General features: G+C 38.8%; 1 protein-coding gene across 1 annotated transcript in view; it reads right to left on the bottom strand.

Annotated features, from left to right (window-relative positions):
- slc27a4 (solute carrier family 27 member 4) overlaps positions 1-19786 on the bottom strand; it is a 68421-nt gene that overhangs the window by 8225 nt on the left and 40410 nt on the right. Inside the window, exons 9-11 of the mRNA XM_039762763.1 lie at positions 14270-14396; positions 12163-12300; positions 10331-10495 (exon numbers count right to left, since the gene is read on the bottom strand). Coding sequence (XP_039618697.1) covers positions 10331-10495; positions 12163-12300; positions 14270-14396 — 430 coding nt within the window. The remainder of the gene's footprint in view (positions 1-10330; positions 10496-12162; positions 12301-14269; positions 14397-19786) is intronic.

Here is a 19786-nt window from a genome sequence, read left to right as displayed (position 1 = left end):
ACACAATTAAAAAAATACTCAAGAATTAAAAAAATGCAAGTTGTACAAAATGCAGTATCTAAGCCGGAATGACAGAGAATAAACCATTTACCATTTTTGCATTTATTGAAAATATGTTAGAGAGAAAGATAACATTTAAAGACAGTGACTTAAAGCAATTAGTAACTTTTACCGTTTCTTGCTGGTAGGCAATTGTTCAGGTCCATAATGTGGCAAAGAAGTTCTGTTTTTTAGGCTGTGATGCCAATACAGATTTGTGATTTGCAGAAATTTTAAATCAGTTTTGAATGATTTTTAAATATCTTTATATTGTTACTGCAAGCTGCTTCTGGTCCTGTTGTAAGGAGGTCTATAGCAGTCTCAGTACATTCGAGTCCTCTTCTCTGCGGTGAACAGTGGATGCTTTCTACGGTGCATGAAAACCTTTTGATAGGTCAGTGTACCCTACAGTATATTATTAAACAACTGAGAAAGGCACAATAAAGAAATGTAGTTTAATGTATCTGACTATGTATGCTTTGAGACTGGTATGCCTGTAGTATTGTTCATTTTTATATTTAATGTTTTAATATTTTGTAGAAAGTAGACTTTAAATCCTGATGTTGTTTAGCAATGCTCTTTAACTTGAGATATGACAAAGAGTGTCTGTCTTGAAGCCTTTTTAAGATGTGTAATTTGTTGAGGAAACATCTTCCTTGCAACTGAGAAATAGAAAGGTTGTATCTACGTGTTTCTGCAATAGGAAAAAAATAATAAACTTGTTTTCATCTTGAAAAAAATAAAATTGAAGTTGGAAACAGACCATTATGGCAGTATAGTCTTCATTACGTGTGCAGCACCCTTGTTGTGGCTGTTGAGTCATCCACACATAAGTTTATGTTGCAATTTGTTTTATTTTCAGCAATGAAATAACTTTCACCTATTTCCTTTTTTTACTATGCATGTTTAAATTGTGTTGGTTTATTTTATGAATAACACAATTAACATACTTTTCAATTTTATTTAGATTTTTTTTTGTGTTTTGTAGTGGTTGTGATTTGTTTAAAGAAAAATACTGTCATTTGTATAAACAATATAATGTTACATTACAATAGAAGAAAATCATTACTTTCCTACAGTGTATCCAGAAAGTATTCACAGCGCATCACTTTTTCCACATTTTGTTATGTTACAGCCTTATTCCATAATGGATTAAATTCATTTTTTTTTCTCAGAATTCTACACGCAACACCCCATAATGACAACGTGAAAAAAGTTTATTTGAGTTTTTTGCAAATTTATTAAAAATAAAAAAACTGAGACATCACATGTACATAAGTATTCACAGCCTTTGCTCAATGCTTTGTCGATGCACCTTTGGCAGCAATTACAGCCTCAAGTCTTTTTGAATATGATACCACAAGCTTGGCACACCTATCCTTGGCCAGTTTCGCCCATTCCTGTTTGCAGCACCTCTCAAGCTCCATTAGGTTGGATGGGAAGTGTCGGTGCACAGCCATTTTAAGATCTCTCCAGAGATGTTCAATCAGATTCAAGTCTGGGCTTTGGCTGGACCACTCAAGGACATTCACAGAGTTGTCCTGAAGACACTCCTTTGATATCTTGGCTGTGTGCTTAGGGTCGTTGTCCTGCTGAAAGATGAACCGTCGCCCCAGTCTGGAGCAGTTTTTCATCCAGGATGTCTCTGTACATTGCTGCAGTCTTCTTTCCCTTTATCCTGACTAGTCTCCCAGTTCCTGCTGCTGAAAAACATCCCCACAGCATGATGCTGCCACCACCACGCTTCACTGTAGGGATGGTATTGGCCTGGTGATGAGCGGTTCCATCGTTTCCTCCAAACGTGACGCCTGGCATTTACACCAAAGAGTTCAATCTTTGTCTCATCAGACCAGAGAATTTTGTTTCTCATGGTCTGAGAGTCCTTCAGGTGCCTTTTGGCAAATTCCAGGCGGGCTGCCATGTGTCTTTTACTAAGGAGTGGCTTCCGTCTGGCCACTCTACCATACAGGCCTGATTGGTGGATTGCTGCAGAGATGGTTGTCCTTCTGGAAGGTTCTCCTCTCTCCACAGAGGACCTCTGGAGCTCTGACAGAGTGACCATCGGGTTCTTGGTCACCTCCCTGACTAAGGTCCTTCTCCCCTAATCGCTCAGTTTAGATGGCCAGCCAGCTCTAGGAAGAGTCCTGGTGGTTTCGAACTTCTTCCATTTATGGATGATGGAGGCCACTGTGCTCATTTGGACCTTCAAAGCAGCAGAAATTTTTCTGTAACCTTCCCCAGACTTGTGCCTCGAGACAATCCTGTCTCGGAGGTCTACAGACAATTCCTTTGACTTCATGCTTGGTTTGTGCTCTGACATGAACTGTCAACTGTGGGACCTTATATAGACAGGTGTGTGCCTTTCCAAATCCTGTCCAATCAACTGAATTGACCACAGGTGGACTCCAATTAAGCTGCAGAAACATCTCAAAGATGATCAGGGGAAACAGGATGCACCTGAGCTCAATTTGGAGCTTCAAATGGCAAAGGCTGTGAATACTTGTGCATACATGTGCTTTCTCAATTTTTTTATTTTTAATAAATTTGCAAAAACCTCAAGTAAACTTTTTTCACGTTGTCATTATGGGGTGTTGTGTGTAGAATTCTGAGTAAAAAAATGAATTTAATCCATTTTGGAATAAGGCTGTAACATAACAAAATGTGGAAAAAGTGATGTGCTGTGAATACTTTCCGGATGCACGGTATATATTATTATCCTTATTTTGAGATGTTGTGCTTGTTTTATTATGTTTGGAGAGTGACTGTAATGTATTATACTGAATATATATTGAAATGGAAATAAACTACAAAACGAATCATATGAAATAACAGAACTTAATAATATATGAAATAACAGAACTTCATTAAAAAGTTAATTTTAAATTCATGTTTACATGGAAAATTAAGTACTTAATTGGCTGTCTCATCAGTGTCATGATTTAAGGTTTTGGAATATATAGAATTCAATTTTGTAATTTATTTTAATTCGTCTATGCATTTGCAGTTACTCAGTTTAATGTATTGTTATTTTTGTGACATCACTGAGGCACCACTTTGTACTGTTATTAAGACAGTGGTCACTGCTGTTTTGTGTGTTTTTGCATAGTGGCCGCCATATTGTTTACAGTTGCTGTGTCTTTTCAGGGAAACAAATTACTGGCACCTTTATTTTGACTACAATTACAGTTAGCATTTAGGACTTTATCTTGTAGGTTCTGACACTCTTTTGGCTTCAGACTTTGTGCTAGTTTTCCAGATCTCTCTTTGTTCTCCTGGTCCCTGGTGTATTGTTTGGACTGCCATTTCACAGTAGCAGTACACTCAGAACAATTACAGGAATACAATACCAACAAAAGACACGCACAAGAGGTATCCTCTTTTAAATCACAGATATGGAATGTGAACTTATGTTACTGTAGTTTTTGTTCCATTTGCATAACTTTACCTCCTACTGCTTAGAAGTTTTAGAATTGCAGCTATTACCTCTTTTGATTATGGGATCTTCAGCTGTTTGCTTACAAGATGTGATCAGGAATAAGTTGTACTTGTCACATATAAAGAGTATAATGAAATTCTTACTTCCATGTCCAACCATGCAACACATCAAGACTCTCTAGCGCCATGATAAACAAGAATGTATTAAAATGCAGAACTTGATTTGTGATTTGTATTAAAAAAAACGTAGCTTACCTGATGCACTCCTTAACCCTGTTTCATTACCAAGTCAGTTATTAGTGGGAGAAACATGTTTATGGCCGTATGTGTTTATGTCATTATAGGGCTGCTCGTTTCAACTTGTCAACAGCAATTTTTGTAGGTATAAAATAGTCTTTTTATGTTTCACCTTAATTTTATATAATGGTATTTTTGCATGAATGTTTACTGTTGATGTATACTGCATATGCATTCAGGGTACTTGTTCAATGGTTAGTTATTCTCACCTTCTTTAAACTTTTAACTGTCTATTTAAAAACTTTACGTATATTTACTGTTTACCTAATTATATATTTTAGAAATAATTTTCACCAAAGTGCACATTTATGGTAGACATGCTTTCATTGTGTTTCCATGTCACTATTTCACCTTCTTAGTTAGAAAGAAATCAACCTGTAAACCCTCGTCAAGGAGATAATTACAGGCCGAGTTTACTCATGCTTCAGAATATTCAAGTGCTAAACAAGGTGTCACACACGTGCGAGTAGGAGGCAGCTAAAGGGCTTGAGTAATTGTAATTCTACACCAGACCAGGGGGTGGCGAGGTGCACGGACTGCCTCTCTCAGTTCCTTGCAGACCATTCTTAGGAAATCCCACTGAGTCCTGGTGCCTCTGAAGACGTCACTCCCGGTTCCTCTGAAGATGTCACTCCCGGTTCCTTTGAAGATGTCACTCCCGGTTCCTCTGAAGATGTCACCTCCGGTGCTTCTGAAGATGTCACTTCCGGTGCTTCTGAAGATGTCACTTCTGGCTCCAGCACCTCTGAAGACATCACTTCTAGTTCTGGCATCAATGACGTCACTTTCTCCACCAGCCTTTAAAGCCATCATCTTACCTCCTCATAGTCAATTCTGTCTTAGACTCAAACCAGTGAATATCTCTGTTCAATTTTCAACCTATTTTGCAGCTGTGGAATAATATATGGGTGGCTGCCCCAAATCTTTATGATGTCTGTGTCTCATCATTATCACAAAGGACAGAACACTTTGGTAAAAAGTAATAAAATCCATAGTTTATCCATGAGGAGATTCTAAAACCTAAACGTAAATAGCAGACACATTTGTAAAACAGTACAGAAAGATACCAGATACTGTTGCATTTAAGATTTGCTAATTTATGTATTCATTTCTTGATTGTTCATTTTTGTACAGTTGTGCATTCTTCAAGGAAGTGAATAGCAAGAGCAGAGCAAACACTTTTTTTTCTTAGGAGACCGCTTTCCTTCAATGTGGGTAGTGACATCCTTTACATAGTCTATTGCTCTGTGATAGTCAGTGTGATTTTCTATGCTGTCGTGTACTGGCCCAGTAACATTACTTTAAAGAGGTCCACTGAATTAACGCGCTAACTACATAGGCAGGCTAAGTTATGGGATGCACTCACAACCCACTGGAAGTAGAAGAATGCCAAGAAACACTACTGGGTCTCTTTTATACTTACAGTAATATGCCATTAAAGTGTCTCACTGTCACTGCTCTTTATCTTTAGTTTTCTTCTATTTTTTAATTGTGTATGTTTGATTAGGGCTGTTGTTGTTGTTATAATATTACTTCAACTCCTGTAAAAAGTTTAAATTCCTTTTCAGGACAAAAAGTTAGTCTGTTCATTCCATTATTCATATGTTTTCCCTTTCTATCCAGTGTTAACAGTGGGCTCAAGCTGAACATACCGAGCATCACTAGTGTGATGCTAGTTTCAAATGTACTGTAGCATATCCATGCACACTGAGAATGAGAGTGTTTGCCTTATTCTCTAGACTCTACTCTTAAAGAGAAAGATAAATTCAGGATAAGGTCTATAAGCTGGGAATAATTCTTAGTCAGACTTGAAGAATTCAGATGACAGCCTATTTACTTGTGAAGAGGTTTCTTACATTATGGACAACACTTAGCCTTGTGACGTACAGTTTGATCCCTGGAGTACAGCAGCCATGGCGTTGGCACTTGTAAAGCTGAGATGCTGAGTGGTGAAGATTAGAGCAATTTGTTTCTCTCAACTTTAGCTTTAGAAATGTAGAATGCGTAGGGCCAATGTCAAAGTGCTGAAGAGGTACTGTGTCACAGTGTGATCAGTGATCATGTCAAAGAGGCTAAGAACTGAAATCTAAGCCGATTATCTCAAGTAGATCATCTATTTTCTTCATTGCCTTTAATTCCAGTAAATACAAGTAAAATATTGCTTTTGCTTTTACTGTAAATAATCAGACCTAAAGTGTCTCAAATTTAGGAATTCACCTGATGCTATCATGTGTTTATGCAGATAAAAACCTAGGGGTTTGTCTGGGTCGCTGTGCAGTGTAAGATCAACATGAGTCTGCAGGACACCAAACACAAAGAATATCTTAGCATTCTCTATACATACATATATGGAATTGGAGTTTTACTTCCTAAATTTGAAGCAACAGACCATATGTTTTCCTTACCTTTCACATGTTGAATAAAATAACAAAGCACATCCTATTAAATCATTTTAGAAAATGTTTTCATTGAGCATAACTGCATATTATTATACTAGCTGTGTAAGCCCGTGCTGTAAAAAGCATGGGGTCCTAGAAACTATTGAAATTATCAGAAAACAAACTGAAATGTATAGATGTCAGGTGATTGAGAGGAACTAATCGGGGCGTCTCTCTCCTAGGAGGATTCGTTTCGCAGACGTGCTTACATCGTTTGTGCATTAGCAGAGGGAGGAAAATTAAAAGGGATACCATTTTGCTGATGTTATTGGTTAAGTGACTTTGTCTTTCTTCAGAGATTTCGTTTTGTTCACGTGCTGGCCCTGCTTATGTTCTTAGCGGCTAAGCGACTTTTCTGTTTCCTTAGAGGTGAATCCCTTACCCCGACTCCACTTCTTACTTCTGGGCCAGACAGACAGACACACACACTTCCACATATATATAAGATTGGATTTACATAGGTTTTAATGATCTGATATGAAATTTCAAGTTACTTTTAGGTTTGCTGTAAGCTTAGAACCTTAAGCATACCTCACTTGAGAGGCTCTGGTAAAAAGGTTTACTGTCATATTAAGAACTGCACGGACACAAAATGAAGTGATGGCCTAACTTTGCCTGAGTCATTGATGTAGCAGCTTACAAGTGTACGTTATTTTTCATGGTCACAGCTGTGTGAAAAACTAACTCATTAACTGGAAAGAACTAAATGTTTGCCACAAGCTATGACGACTGTCCCTCCCTGATTCACCATTTCAAAAGTGATCAATTTATCCATCCATCTACCAAATCTTTTTCAACTATCCCAGGCCTGTGGATGCTCAAGCTTGTCCTGGTGGTCTCAGACATGTATAATTGAGCAGAAAACTATGGACAGCACGGTGGTGCAGAGGCTAGAGCAGTAATGCTTCACACTTGCAAATTTCTGGATTGATTTCTCGACTAACCACTCTGTGAAGGCCACACACACTCTGTTCATGCCTGAATAGATTTTCTTTATGCCATTCTTGTGTAGCTCTAGCTTTATGCTTGGATTGGTGTCTTGCTGGAAAACAAGCTTTCACCCAAGGCGCCGGTCCCTTGGAGACTTCAGTATCTATCTATCTATCTATCTATCTATCTATCTATCTATCTATCTATCTATCTATCTGTCTAGCTATCTATCAGATTTTCCTCCTGGATTTCCCTGTATTTTGCTGCATATATTTTACTGTCACAAGGCTTTCTGGGCCTCCTGCAGAGAAGCAGCCACATACCACCATGTTTCATAGTGGGGATGATGTGATGTTTTTGAACATGGCATTTATTCTAATCACCAACAAGCTCAACCGTGGCCTCATTAGTTCTGTATAACCTTTTTCCAGTTGACTTTGGAGTTTTCCCTTGTGCCTGATGTAATATGCATTTTTGTTCTTCATTGGCTTTCTTTTTGCCACTTTCCCATAAAGCTGCGACTGGTGAAGCACCTGGGCAGCAGGTGTTGTCTGCACAGTCCCTCCAATATGAGCCACTGCAGCTTATAATCTCCTTTAGGGAGCTTGTAGGTTTCTTGGTGGCCTCTCTCACACTTCTTCTTGCATAATCAGTTTTTGCGGACAAATTGCTCCAAGCAGATTTACAGCTGTGCCATACTTTTTACATTTTGTAACGATTAATTTAATTAGATTCCAAGGGATATTCAGTGACTTGGATACTTTCTTGTTTCCATCCCTTAACTTGTGTTTTTCAATCACCTTTTTATGAAGTTGTTAGAAGTGTTCTTTTATCTTCATTGTGTAGGTTAGGCCACCAAACTGACTCACCACATGTTGGCCATTCCACATTCAGGTGTACAGTAATCCCTCCTCGATCGCAGGGGTTGCGTTCCAGAACCCCCCGCAATAGGTGAAAATCCGCGAAGTAGAAACCATATGTTTGTATGGTTATTTTTTATATATTTTAAGCTCTTAGAAACTCTCCCACACTGTTTATAAATATTCTCCGCACAATTATACAGTAAACCCTCGTTTATAGCGGTTGATCCGCTCCAGACAGATAAATGAATTTCCAAGAAGTAGGATTCTTTATTTATAAATCTAATATTTTCGCAGTTAGAGCATTGAAAACCTGTTTACGACCTTCTAAATACGTTTTTTAACATTATTAGAGCCCTCTAGACATGAAATAACACCCTTTAGTCAAAAGTTTAAACTGTGCTCCATGACAAGACAGAGATGACAGTTCTTTCTCACAATTAAAAGAATGCAAACATATCTTCCTCTTCAAGGTGCGTGTCAGGAGCGGAGAATGTCAGAGAGAGAGAGAAAAGTAAACAATCAAAAATCAATAGGGCTGTTGCGCTTTTAATTATGCAAGCATCGCGATAAATCGGAGAAATGATGGGATCAATGTGAAGGTAGCCTTTCAGCATTTTTTTACAGACGTGTCCCTATCTTCTAAGCAAACAGCCACAGTGCAAACAGCCCCTCTGCTCACACCCCCTCCGTCAGGAGCAGATAATGGGGCCAATCATACGCCTCCCTGATGGTATTGCATGATGGATAAGTATCTGCCTGTATTTCTCAGAGAGAGTGAGAGAGAAAAAGAAAAGCAAACAATGAGAAATCAATACGGGCTGTTAGAGCTTTTAAGTGTGGGAAGCAGCGCGCGGGAAGCATATTGTATATCAATGAGGAGTTTTATTTAATATGTAATACGTGCTCTGATTGGGTAGATTCTCAGCCATCCGCCAATAGCGTCCCTTGTATGAAATCAACTGGGCAAACAAACTGAGGAAGCATGTAACATAAATTGAAAGACCCATTGTCCGTAGAAATCTGCAAACCAGTGAAAAATCTGTGATATATATTTAGATATGCTTACATTTAAAATCCGCGATGGAGTGAAACCGCGAAAGTCGAAGCGCAATATGGAGAGGGATCACTGTATCTAGACTATAGTCAATGGAAACACCAGACAGGTGATCTCCACTGAAATAATTCTGTGATTTCTAAACCCAATTGGCTGCCGCAGTGATGATCTAGGGTGCCATATTAAAGATGGCGAATGATTATGTGATCATTTATCTTGTATTTTATTTTTTTCCAAGTCAAAAAAGCCAAATTAAATCAACTGTTCTTCAACCTTGTATAATAATAAATTGTGAAGAACTTCCAAAGACACAAATCCTTTTTATAGGCCAGGGGTTGGCAACCTACGGCACACGGAACGATTTTCAATGGCACTCTGATTGAATTGAAATGTAGTAAAAAAATATATATTTTAATTATAGCGCACATGTTCGCGCCTTCACCTATGTTTTGTGTATGCAACTCACATGTAAATGGAAACCATGTGTTCAGTGCAGGCCGTGGTACGTTAAAACAAACTTCTTGTTATTATATTTTAATTACAGCGCGTGCATTTGCGCTCTGCGTTCCCCACCCACATTTTGTGCATGCAACTCACAGTAAAAGGAAATCATGTGTTCAGTGCAGACCATGGTAAGTTTACACAAACCTCTTGTTATTATTGAGTACTATACTGCCTTAAAATGACTCATAAAAGACAAAAACTTGATGTTCGCTTTCTTCAAGACTCTTTGATGAATGAATATGGATTTGTACAACAAAAGGATCATGCTGTATGTGCGTTATGCTGTGAAAGTGTCGCGTGTCATACATCAAATGTGCATAGACATTATCAAACTAAACATCAGTCCACGTTTAAAAACTCTGATGAGAAAAGTGAAGCTATTAAAAGGGCTGTTTCTGGCTTTAAGAAACAAACTACTTATTTTAGTCAAATAATTGGAACCAAAAATAAAGCCATTGAATGTAGTTATAAAAAAGTTTGACAAAACATTCTTTTCACATATGATCCTATGTATTTTAAAATATTGAATGACCAAAAATATAAGATCTGGTTATAATGGGCTTTAAAACCAATTTTGATACCATATATAACAAAATTGGTAGAATTATGTTGGCACGACGACTAACATTGTAACATAGGTTCGGCACGACGCCGCTGAAAGGTTGCTGCCCTCTGTTATAGGCAATAAATTTATGAGATGCAGGCATTCATTTTAAATGCACTTTCATTCTGTTAATTAATAGGAATTACAGAGGCATTTTTGCACTTACCTGGCACCTCCACCCCATAGACCACGACATCAGTCATGTCCAAGATTCGGCTGAGTGTTCCTTCCACCTCAGTTGTAGATACGTTCTCTCCCTTCCATCGGAATGTGTCCCCTGTGCGGTCTCTGAAGTACATGTAACCATATTCATCCATAACGAGAATATCACCTTAAATAGGAGAAAAACAGCTTGTTTAGCACTCCATACCTAGTCAGAGAGAGTAAAATATGCCTCAGTTTAGTTTCTGCTTAAGACAATACAAACATTCGGATTGTGCATAAGAATGCTGATAATGAATGACATCAAAGTGATGAACTGAAAGAGATGTGCAAAGGGTAGAAAAGTGGCCAAAAGGCAGCCATACTCAAAACCCACGATTGCGGCAGATATGGAGTTTTGATCTGCAAATCTTATACCCTGGCAAGGGTAAACACAGCAACAAGGCACATGGGGTCATCCTGCATCATCAAAGAAGAAATGTAATGGTAAACAGGCGATTCCAAATGTGCTGTCAAAGCACTTCTTCAGAAGCACAACCAAACTGGCAAGGTTGAGAGCAGAAACACAGTGTTTGGTCACAGAAATGGAATGTTGCAAATGAGAAATTGATCAAGCTTACTTCCGTTTGAAACTGGAACACGTTCAGCACTACTATCAGCTCAGCACTGTTAGAAACCACTGGCATAACCATCTACAATTCAAAGAAGTGATCTACATGGAAGTTGCAACCAAAAAGTCATTCCTTCAAGGTGGAAGTAAAGCCAAACAACTCACTTATGCATGAAAACACAAGGACTGGAGTGTGGTAAAATGGGAGCAGGTGCTTTTGGTTTTGAAATTTGTGACACTTAACAGAAAGGATTTTGTTCGCCATATGGCGGAGAATAGCACATGGTGGAATGTCTGGAGGGTACAGTGAAACATGGTCCCCTGTAGTTTTGGGAAAGGAGTTCCGCAAATGGAGTTGAAGATTTGAGCAAAATTGATGCCAGCAACCTTATAACTGTACAAGACGTACAGACCTATACTTATCCATCATTTAGTACAATCAGGAAGGTGTCTGATGTCTGCAGCGTGATAACGATCCCAAACACATAGGCAATAATCATAAAAACTACCTGCAATGAAAAGAGGAACTGGAAATCCTACAACAGATGTTATTGTGTCCACAGAACCCTGATCTCAACATCATCGAGCCAGTCTGGGATCACAAGCAAGACAGCCAAAGTCTGCCGAGAAAGTGTGGCAACTTCTCCAAGAAGTCTGTAACAACCGACCACATGGGTACCTTCAGAAACTGCATGCAAGTGGACCCGAGAGAAGGCAAAGTGTGGCCACACAAAATGATTTAATTTATATTTTTTATAGTTTATTGCACTTTATAGGAGGCTTATTGATTAATAAAAACAATTCATTGAATTACTTTTAAAGAATTCACACTTCTGCGGTGGGCTGGTGCCCTGCCTGGGGTTTGTTTCCTGCTTTTACGTCCTGTGTTGGCTGGGATTGGCTCCAGCAGACCCCCGTGACCCTGTAGTTAGGATATAGTGGGTTGGATAATGGATAGATGGATGGAATTCACACTTTACAGCATTTTTTTGCTAAAGATTTTTACACAGTACTGCATGTATCCGTGGAGTCTGTGTGTATGTCTGCAATTTAGACAGACTAAAGAAACATAAGATCACAGGAGGCCACATCAGGCTACAAGCTATAACCAAGCAGTGTCAGAAGCAGCCCAGAAAAGGTTTTTCCATCTGTCAAGCACAATAACACAATTAATACATCTATATGATGTGTGCAAAGCTGAAGTAAAAAGAAAATGTTGTCTTTACCAGAGAGATATGCTCTGTCCCCTTTCTTGAAGACATCCTGTGCCACTTTCTTGCTGGTTGCAGACTGGTTCACATAGCCATCGAATCTCCTCAGAGGGTCATTCTGAATGATCCGCCCAACAAGCTGACCAGGTTCACCTAGGCAAAGAGGCCACAAGTTAAGAGACCCGTTTGGTTAGACATGAACCTTACAGCCTACCTTTTCTTTGTGTAATCGTTTCTATAATGTGCATATAAACTACCAAGGATTATTTACATTTAAAATAATTGAACACAGAAGCATATATATGTATATACTGTAGTATAGCTTAGGTCGTTTACTGTGAGGTGCACAGAGTATAGTGAAGTTCTTACTTGCATGTTTAATCAACATGTAACACTTCACCAACCTCTGATGCCTTTATTAGATAGTAGCAGGCAGGACAGTGTTCGATTCCATTTGTTTTTGTATAGCGCTCTTCACTGATTACGGGCTCAGAGCGCTGTGACAAGTTCACAGGTAGATGCAATTTCATACTAGGATAGTAGCAAGGGCCCGGCTCAGTGATACTGACAGAACATCAGAATGAAGAGAGATCATAGCTACCTTGACTATGGAGACTTCCCTTTAACTCAGCAGACTAACCTGCTTTGATTTTATGGTGCCTGGGTGAGCTAAGAAGCAGGTCCAATTTCAAAAGAGGACCACTCTGTGACAGACACATTGTTATCCTGTTACATAATTATTTTGTTCATTTTTAAAACACACTTCCCAATTTGCCTACTATATACAGTATATAGGCCAGTCACTAAAGAGAGGAATTAAAGGAGATTATGGATGCCTGTGTCTCAGCCTACACAGTATATAGGCCTGGAAGTAAATGAAGTTAAAACCCAGACCCTCTTCCTACCGCCTCAGTTATTGATGCAAAGCTTTATAAAGCAGCACAATGGCTCATTCTGCTTCTGTGATTATTTAAGAGTAAAACTGAGCTGATTGGTGCCTCTGTTTGATTGATTTACAGTTTAACACTTCCCTGCCTGCTGTTACTACTATGATTCTGCCTTGCGTTTTGGTTTTGATGTAAGATTCTTAAGATACGCCCTGGTTTTGACTTTTGTTTTCTGTCACTCAGACCCATCTGTTGATTCTTTTAGCTAGCTGTTTATTTAATTTGTTTTATTTTGCAGCAGAGAAGTGTATGTTTAAAAAAAGCTGGGCTTGTTCATGGGTTCACCGACAAAAGGGTGATTGACATATGAGCGCCGACAAAACTGCGACGGACAAACTCGCGCCGACAAACTCGCTAACTAGTTTTCGACAAATGCGCGCCGACAAAATCGCCACGCCAAAATCGCTAGAGAGGCCAAGACAGTGGGACGCTTACGTGCGCATTATGTACACATTATGTGCTAGGTTATAACTGTATTCAAAGATGCTAATTGCACTGAGTTTCGCTCCTCCGGAAGATGTTGGGTCCGCTTTCAATGAACTGAGCGAGAGTAGACCCAACAATCTCCAGAATGTTTATGATTACTGGGAGTACAATTACGTTGGTCGATTGAGACGCAATCGACGAGCCAACCCGTTGTTTCCTATCAAAATGTGGAACATGCGAGAACGTGTTGCTGATGGCATGCCGCGAACAAATAACTCAGTCGAGGGTTGGCATAACGTGCCGTATACAAAGCGGAATTACCAGCAGTCAGGCAGCCAGCAAGTCTAAATACGCTCAACTATCAAGACGTCTTGCTGCAATTCTTCCTGCATATGCAGGGCGTGATCTTAAACACTATCTGCGTGCCGTGTCTCATAATATTGACTTCTAAAATAAACATTATTATATATGCTTTTAACTAGTAATTCATATTTAATGAAACTTTCGCGATTTTGTCGGCGCGATTTTGACGCTGCGTTTTAATGGCCGCTATTTTGTCGGCGTGCATATGTCTATCGCGCAAATGTCGGGTCACTTGTTCATGCTGCGACCAAGCTGAACTGCTAGCTCTTTTCTTGGCATCTAACAAAAACATTTTTTTCCTTCACTCTGTCTGCCAAGGCAGTACAGCAGGTAAACTGTGGGCTAAGCCCTATAGTGCCTCTGCTCTTCACTTTAATCAGTCATACCTGCTTTGCAGGGTATGCACACCCCATCAGGCCCTCTGATCAGCTCCATAGTCTCTTCATCCACCTTCACCAACCGGATCGGGTAGATGAATGGCAGAATGCTGCTGTTAAATCCACACGCTCCAACCTAAACAGACATATTGGAATGTTGAGTCAATTTGTAAATACACAGTAGAAAAATAACACATTAATATAATAAAGCATTTAAATGCATTTTCATGAAAGCGTACGAGCATTTATGAATGCAGAAACAACTCATTTCACACAAAATAAAAACATGGGGGAGGGAGGAAGCATTCCAAAAATTCCAGACATTGGGCTTAGGAAGTCTTGGATGCAATACAAAGAAAAAAACAAAAAAAGCGTCTTAGCTTCCAAACAAACATACCTGATTGTTTTATGTTGGTCCTGTTATTCCAGATGAAATCTTTGATACATACAATAAGAGTACCATTGAGAGGCCATTGTGAGGTTATGAAATTTTTACCTTCTGGAGATTAGTCATCGTTATAACGACACAGAGAGTTCAACGTGTATCTTGCACAGCCTGGGAGGCTAGTTGTGTCCAGGCCTGATGCACAGCAAACAATATCAAAATATCTATTAAAAAATTCTCAGCTTACTTGTTATGGACAATCCATACAGTAAGGCTCGCAAGTACTTGGACAATGATACAGTTTTCATAAGTATGGCTCTGTGTGCCACCACAGTGGATTTGAAATGAAGCAATCAAGATGTGATTGAAGTGTAGAGTTTTAATTAAAGGCATTTAACAAAATACATTGTATCAGCCATTTAGAGGCTCAAAAGTATTTGGACAAACTAACATAATAATGAATATAACAATCATTTTCAATACTTGGTTGAAAATCCTTTGCAGTCAATGACTGCCTAAAGTCTGGAACCCATGGTCTTCTTCAAGTGCTGGGTTTCTACCCTACTGATGCTTTGCCAGGCCTTTACTGCAAGTGTCTTCAAGTGTTGCTTGTTCATTGGACTTTCTGCCTTCAGCTTTGTCTTCAAGTGAAATGAACGTCCAGTTGGGTTGAGGTCAGTTGATTTACTTGGCTATTGAAGAACATTCCCCTTCTTTGCCTTGAAAAGCACTTGATTTGCTGTCACAGTATGTTTTGGCTCGTTGTCCATCTGTACTGTGAAATGTCCTGTCAGTTTTGCAGCATTTGTCTTAAACTGAGCAGACAGTATAGCCCTGTGCACTACAGAAATCATTCTGCAACTCCTGCCATCAGTCATATCATCAATAAACACCAGTGACCCACTTCCATTGGCCTCCACCATGTTTCACAGATGATGTGGTATGCTACAGATCATGAGCCAGTCCTTTCATTCTCCATACATATTGATCTTAATTTCATTTGCCCAAAGAAAATTGTTCCAGAACTGGACTGTTTTTTTAAAATTAATTCTTGGCAGAGTCTAATCTGTCCTTTCTATGCTTGAGGATTACCAATGGTTTGCATATTGTGGTAAACCTTTTGTGTTTGCTTTTGTGAAGTCTTTCTTCTCTTGATTGTAGACTTGGGCAACGATAGACCGACCTCCCAGAGAGTGTCCTCGGTTTGGCTAAATGTCGTGAATTGTCTTTTCTTCACCAAGGAAAAAATTATAGCACAGTTTTCTTCCATGGTTGTCTAGGCCTTCTGGTGTTGCTGAGCTCACCAGTGTATCCCTTCTCTTTAAGAATGTACCAAATGTTTGATTTGACCACTCCTGGTGTTTCTGTTGTCTCTTGGATGGGTTTGTTTCATTTTGATTTCTCTGCCTAATGATGGCCTGTTTTTACTTGCATGGACAGCTCTTTAGATATCATATTGAGAATTAACAGTGACAGCTTCCAAATGCAAATCCCACACTTGGAATCAACCTTCTACCTGCTTAATAGTTGATGAAATAATGAGGGACCTGCTCCCATCTGGCTATGGAACAGCCTGTCACTCAATTGTCCAAATACTTTTGAGCCCCTGAAAATGGGGAGACCAAGTATAAAAATGGTTGTCATTTGTAAATGACTCATACTATATTTCTGTTAAACCCTTTGAATTAATTAATGCTGAAAGTCCACACTTCAGTCACATCTTGATGGCTTCATTTCAAATCCATTGTGGTGACGTTTAGAGCCAAAATAATGAAAATTGTGTCACCATCCAAACACTTATGGATTTAACTGTAAGTATTTCACTTATCCAGTATGCTCACGATGTCCCAAACGTGTATTTTTGCTAGTATATTGTTAAATACATCACTTCTGAAAAATCCTCTTGCAAATGCCTGTGGAGTACATTCAAAACAGACTGCGCTTTTGAATTGAAAACCGATCTCTCCCTTCATTTGCTGTTCGTAAAGCCCCAACCCCATATTTGTGAAACTGCAGGGTTTCATTGGTGTTTTGTTTGTTGAAGCCACTCAGGTATGCTCAAATATTAGGCCCACTTTCCATCTGAAAATGCTTTGACCCGATTCCACCTGAACGCACTTTCCAGTCATTCAGATAAGATGGATTTTCTAAAAACGGTTTTAGCAAAAACACATGTGCTTGGGATATTATGAGCATACCACTGGTATTTGATATATGGATTATACAGCATGAGTCAAATGAGATTTTTTTCGTGGAGGTTTTGATGTTTACTGTTTGTTTAATGTTGGTCCCCATTAGATGTGTCTTTGGTATCGCTGTTCTCCTTAAAAAATAAGAGATTAAAACTTTTTCTCAGCCATCATTACAAATATAGTGTAATGCCTTAAGAAGTAAAAAAGCAGAGATATTTGTATAAATAGAGATCAGGAGATAAAACATGAGTCACAAAATTAGCAAATCTGTTGTTGCAGCCAAACCCCTAAACAAAGATGTAGTCAAAACTCCTTTGAACAAATTATGAAATGAAGAAGACGTGATACAGACACTAAAAGATTTTAGGTTTCTATCCAATCTCAGATATTAAGGAAGTGCATAACCCCTGACCTTTATACAATCTATTGAGTGATCGCCTGTTGCCCCGTAAAACAATATGGCTAGTAACCAAACACATATTAAGCCCAAACTGGCATTGCAATAAGATGTTAAATATTTTTAACAATTTTAAAGTTGCCTTAAGCATAAAATAATCCTTAAATTTGATTTTTTTTATTTTCAAACCCTATAAAAATAAATCTATAAACTATTAAATATATATATATATTTATTTATATTTATATATATATAAACTGATAAACTAAAAGAAACTATTAAAGATACTGCATAGGCTTTATTGGAGTGTTCCTTTTTAATTATATGCCACAAAATGACATATTGTGCAAGCACAGGAACCACTGTTCTAGTGCCCTATTTCTTAAGAGATATAATAATAAGCAGTTCCATAGAGCAAGGAGGCAGGCCCAACACTTTATAGCGACCAGTCATAGAAAACACTGCCTCACAGTGATCAGGCTATTGGACGACAGCCTAACTGTTAATGATGCCTCCTACCAATCAGACAAAGAAAGCAGATACAAGAACAACTGACTTATCACAATAATAGCAAACGTGCTGAATGTATGGAAAAAATTACCACCGACACCAAACAAAGGGCATCATGCTGACCAGATTAAGGAACAACAAACTGCCTTATAGTTACCTTACATGAAATAAATTCTAAATAAATCTATAAACTATTAAAGAAAAATCAGAGCCACAGCACACTGCATAGGCTTTAGTGAAGTGTTCCTTTTTAATTATATGCCACAAAATGTCATATGGAGCAAGCACAGGAACTACTGTTCTAGTGCTCTATTTCTTACGAGATATAATAATAAGCATTTCAGAGTTCCACAGAGCAAGGAGGCAGGCCCAACACTTTATAGCGACCAGACATAGAAAACACTGCCTCACAGTGATCAGGCTATTGGATGACACCCTAACTGTTAATGATGTCTCCCAGCAATCAGACAAAGAAAGCAGATACAAGAACAACTGACTTATCACAATAATAGCCAAAGGTGCTGAGTGTATGGAAAAAACTACCACCGTCACCAAACAAAGGGCATCATGCTGACCAGATTAAGGAACAACAAACTGCCTTATAGTTACCTTACTCCTTACAGTTGCCAGATACAGAAACTGGTGTCATCACCTTATAGTGGTCAGACATAGAAACCACTGCCTCACGATAACCACACTGAACAACTGTGTATCACAGTCAGCAGACATGTAACATACAGGCTTAATGATTAAGGGGTGCATCGCAGTGTCAAGACACTTGAATAAATGCATCATACTGACCAGATATAGGAACCAGTGCTTCATTATTATTATTGTTACTTAGGGACAGGCATGAAACATACAGAAGGAATCAAATAAACCAAGACCAGAATGTGAGGAAAAATCGAAGATTGAGAAGTCCAGCAAAAAAGAGTCATTAACCAGAATGTTTCACGCAGCCAAATCCAAAACACAAGCTGTAAATCAAAGTCGAAGAACAAAAAAGAATTTGTAACTAGAGAGAGCTTTAAACAATAATAATATAAGGATTTTATTTACTGTAGTTTTGATTTATCCACAAACCTGGACAGTCAGGAAGTGTATGACGCTCACCTTTATATGGTCTCAGTAATAACATCACACATCACACACTCTTAGCATCGCAAACAGAAAATAATGGCGGCATCCATACTAAAGAAGTTTCTCAAAAATAACGTCTTAAAAATGCTTCTCATAAAGTTAACCTTACCATAAATTCCTTGATCTCTAACAAAACAATATACACATTAATTTTCAGAAGACAAGGAAAATCTGAAAAAAATATAAACTAATGTCCAGCTCATGACATCACCCTTTCTCCTCCTGACTACAGTACACCAGCATGAAGGCTTGGCTGTACCTTTAATGTCCCTCCTGGGATCACTTCTAGCCACTTAAGGGTTACAGGTTGCCTTCTCTTTGCTTCATGGATGCTAAGCAGGAACTCACTCCAACAGCTCTTACTGTTCCTGCACTGAACTTTTCAGTTAGCCTTAAACACAACTGCTAACACTATGCAAGGGATGTTATGCTCTCATATATTTCGTTCAGGGACCATTTGTTCTCTAGCAACCAGGAGATGTTGCCATCTTTAACGTTTCATCTCTTGTCTTACTCTAAGAACCGGATCAGGCATGTCTAAAAGCTGGATTGCCTGCTCTGTAGTGTCCTCGGGGGGCATAACATCCTTCTGTCTAGGATGATTCTTTCTGTCATGCTGGCGTCCCTGTCTACTGCCTTTTGGTGGCACAAAGCACAAACATATGGTATACTGCCTCTGTGTGTCTTAGCAATGCCACTGTGGCTTTTTTTCTTAACTGGAGGCTGAGTGTGAGACTTTGCCCTGCGTTGTCCCATCCCAGTGGTGCGCCTGCCCTGGTAACCTCTTGCTAGCCAAACATCCTTCATATTATATAGTTGACTGAAAAGATCAGGGTACACTTTACGCAATTTTTAACATTTGGAAAACTGGCAGGGTAAGTATTTTGCCCAGAGTCATGGGA

This window comes from Polypterus senegalus, chromosome 9 (assembly GCF_016835505.1).
Source record: "Polypterus senegalus isolate Bchr_013 chromosome 9, ASM1683550v1, whole genome shotgun sequence".
NCBI classification, from domain to species: Eukaryota; Metazoa; Chordata; class Cladistia; order Polypteriformes; family Polypteridae; genus Polypterus; species Polypterus senegalus.
Note: the sequence above shows the minus strand (reverse complement) of the source record. Positions and strands in the feature narration are given on the sequence as shown.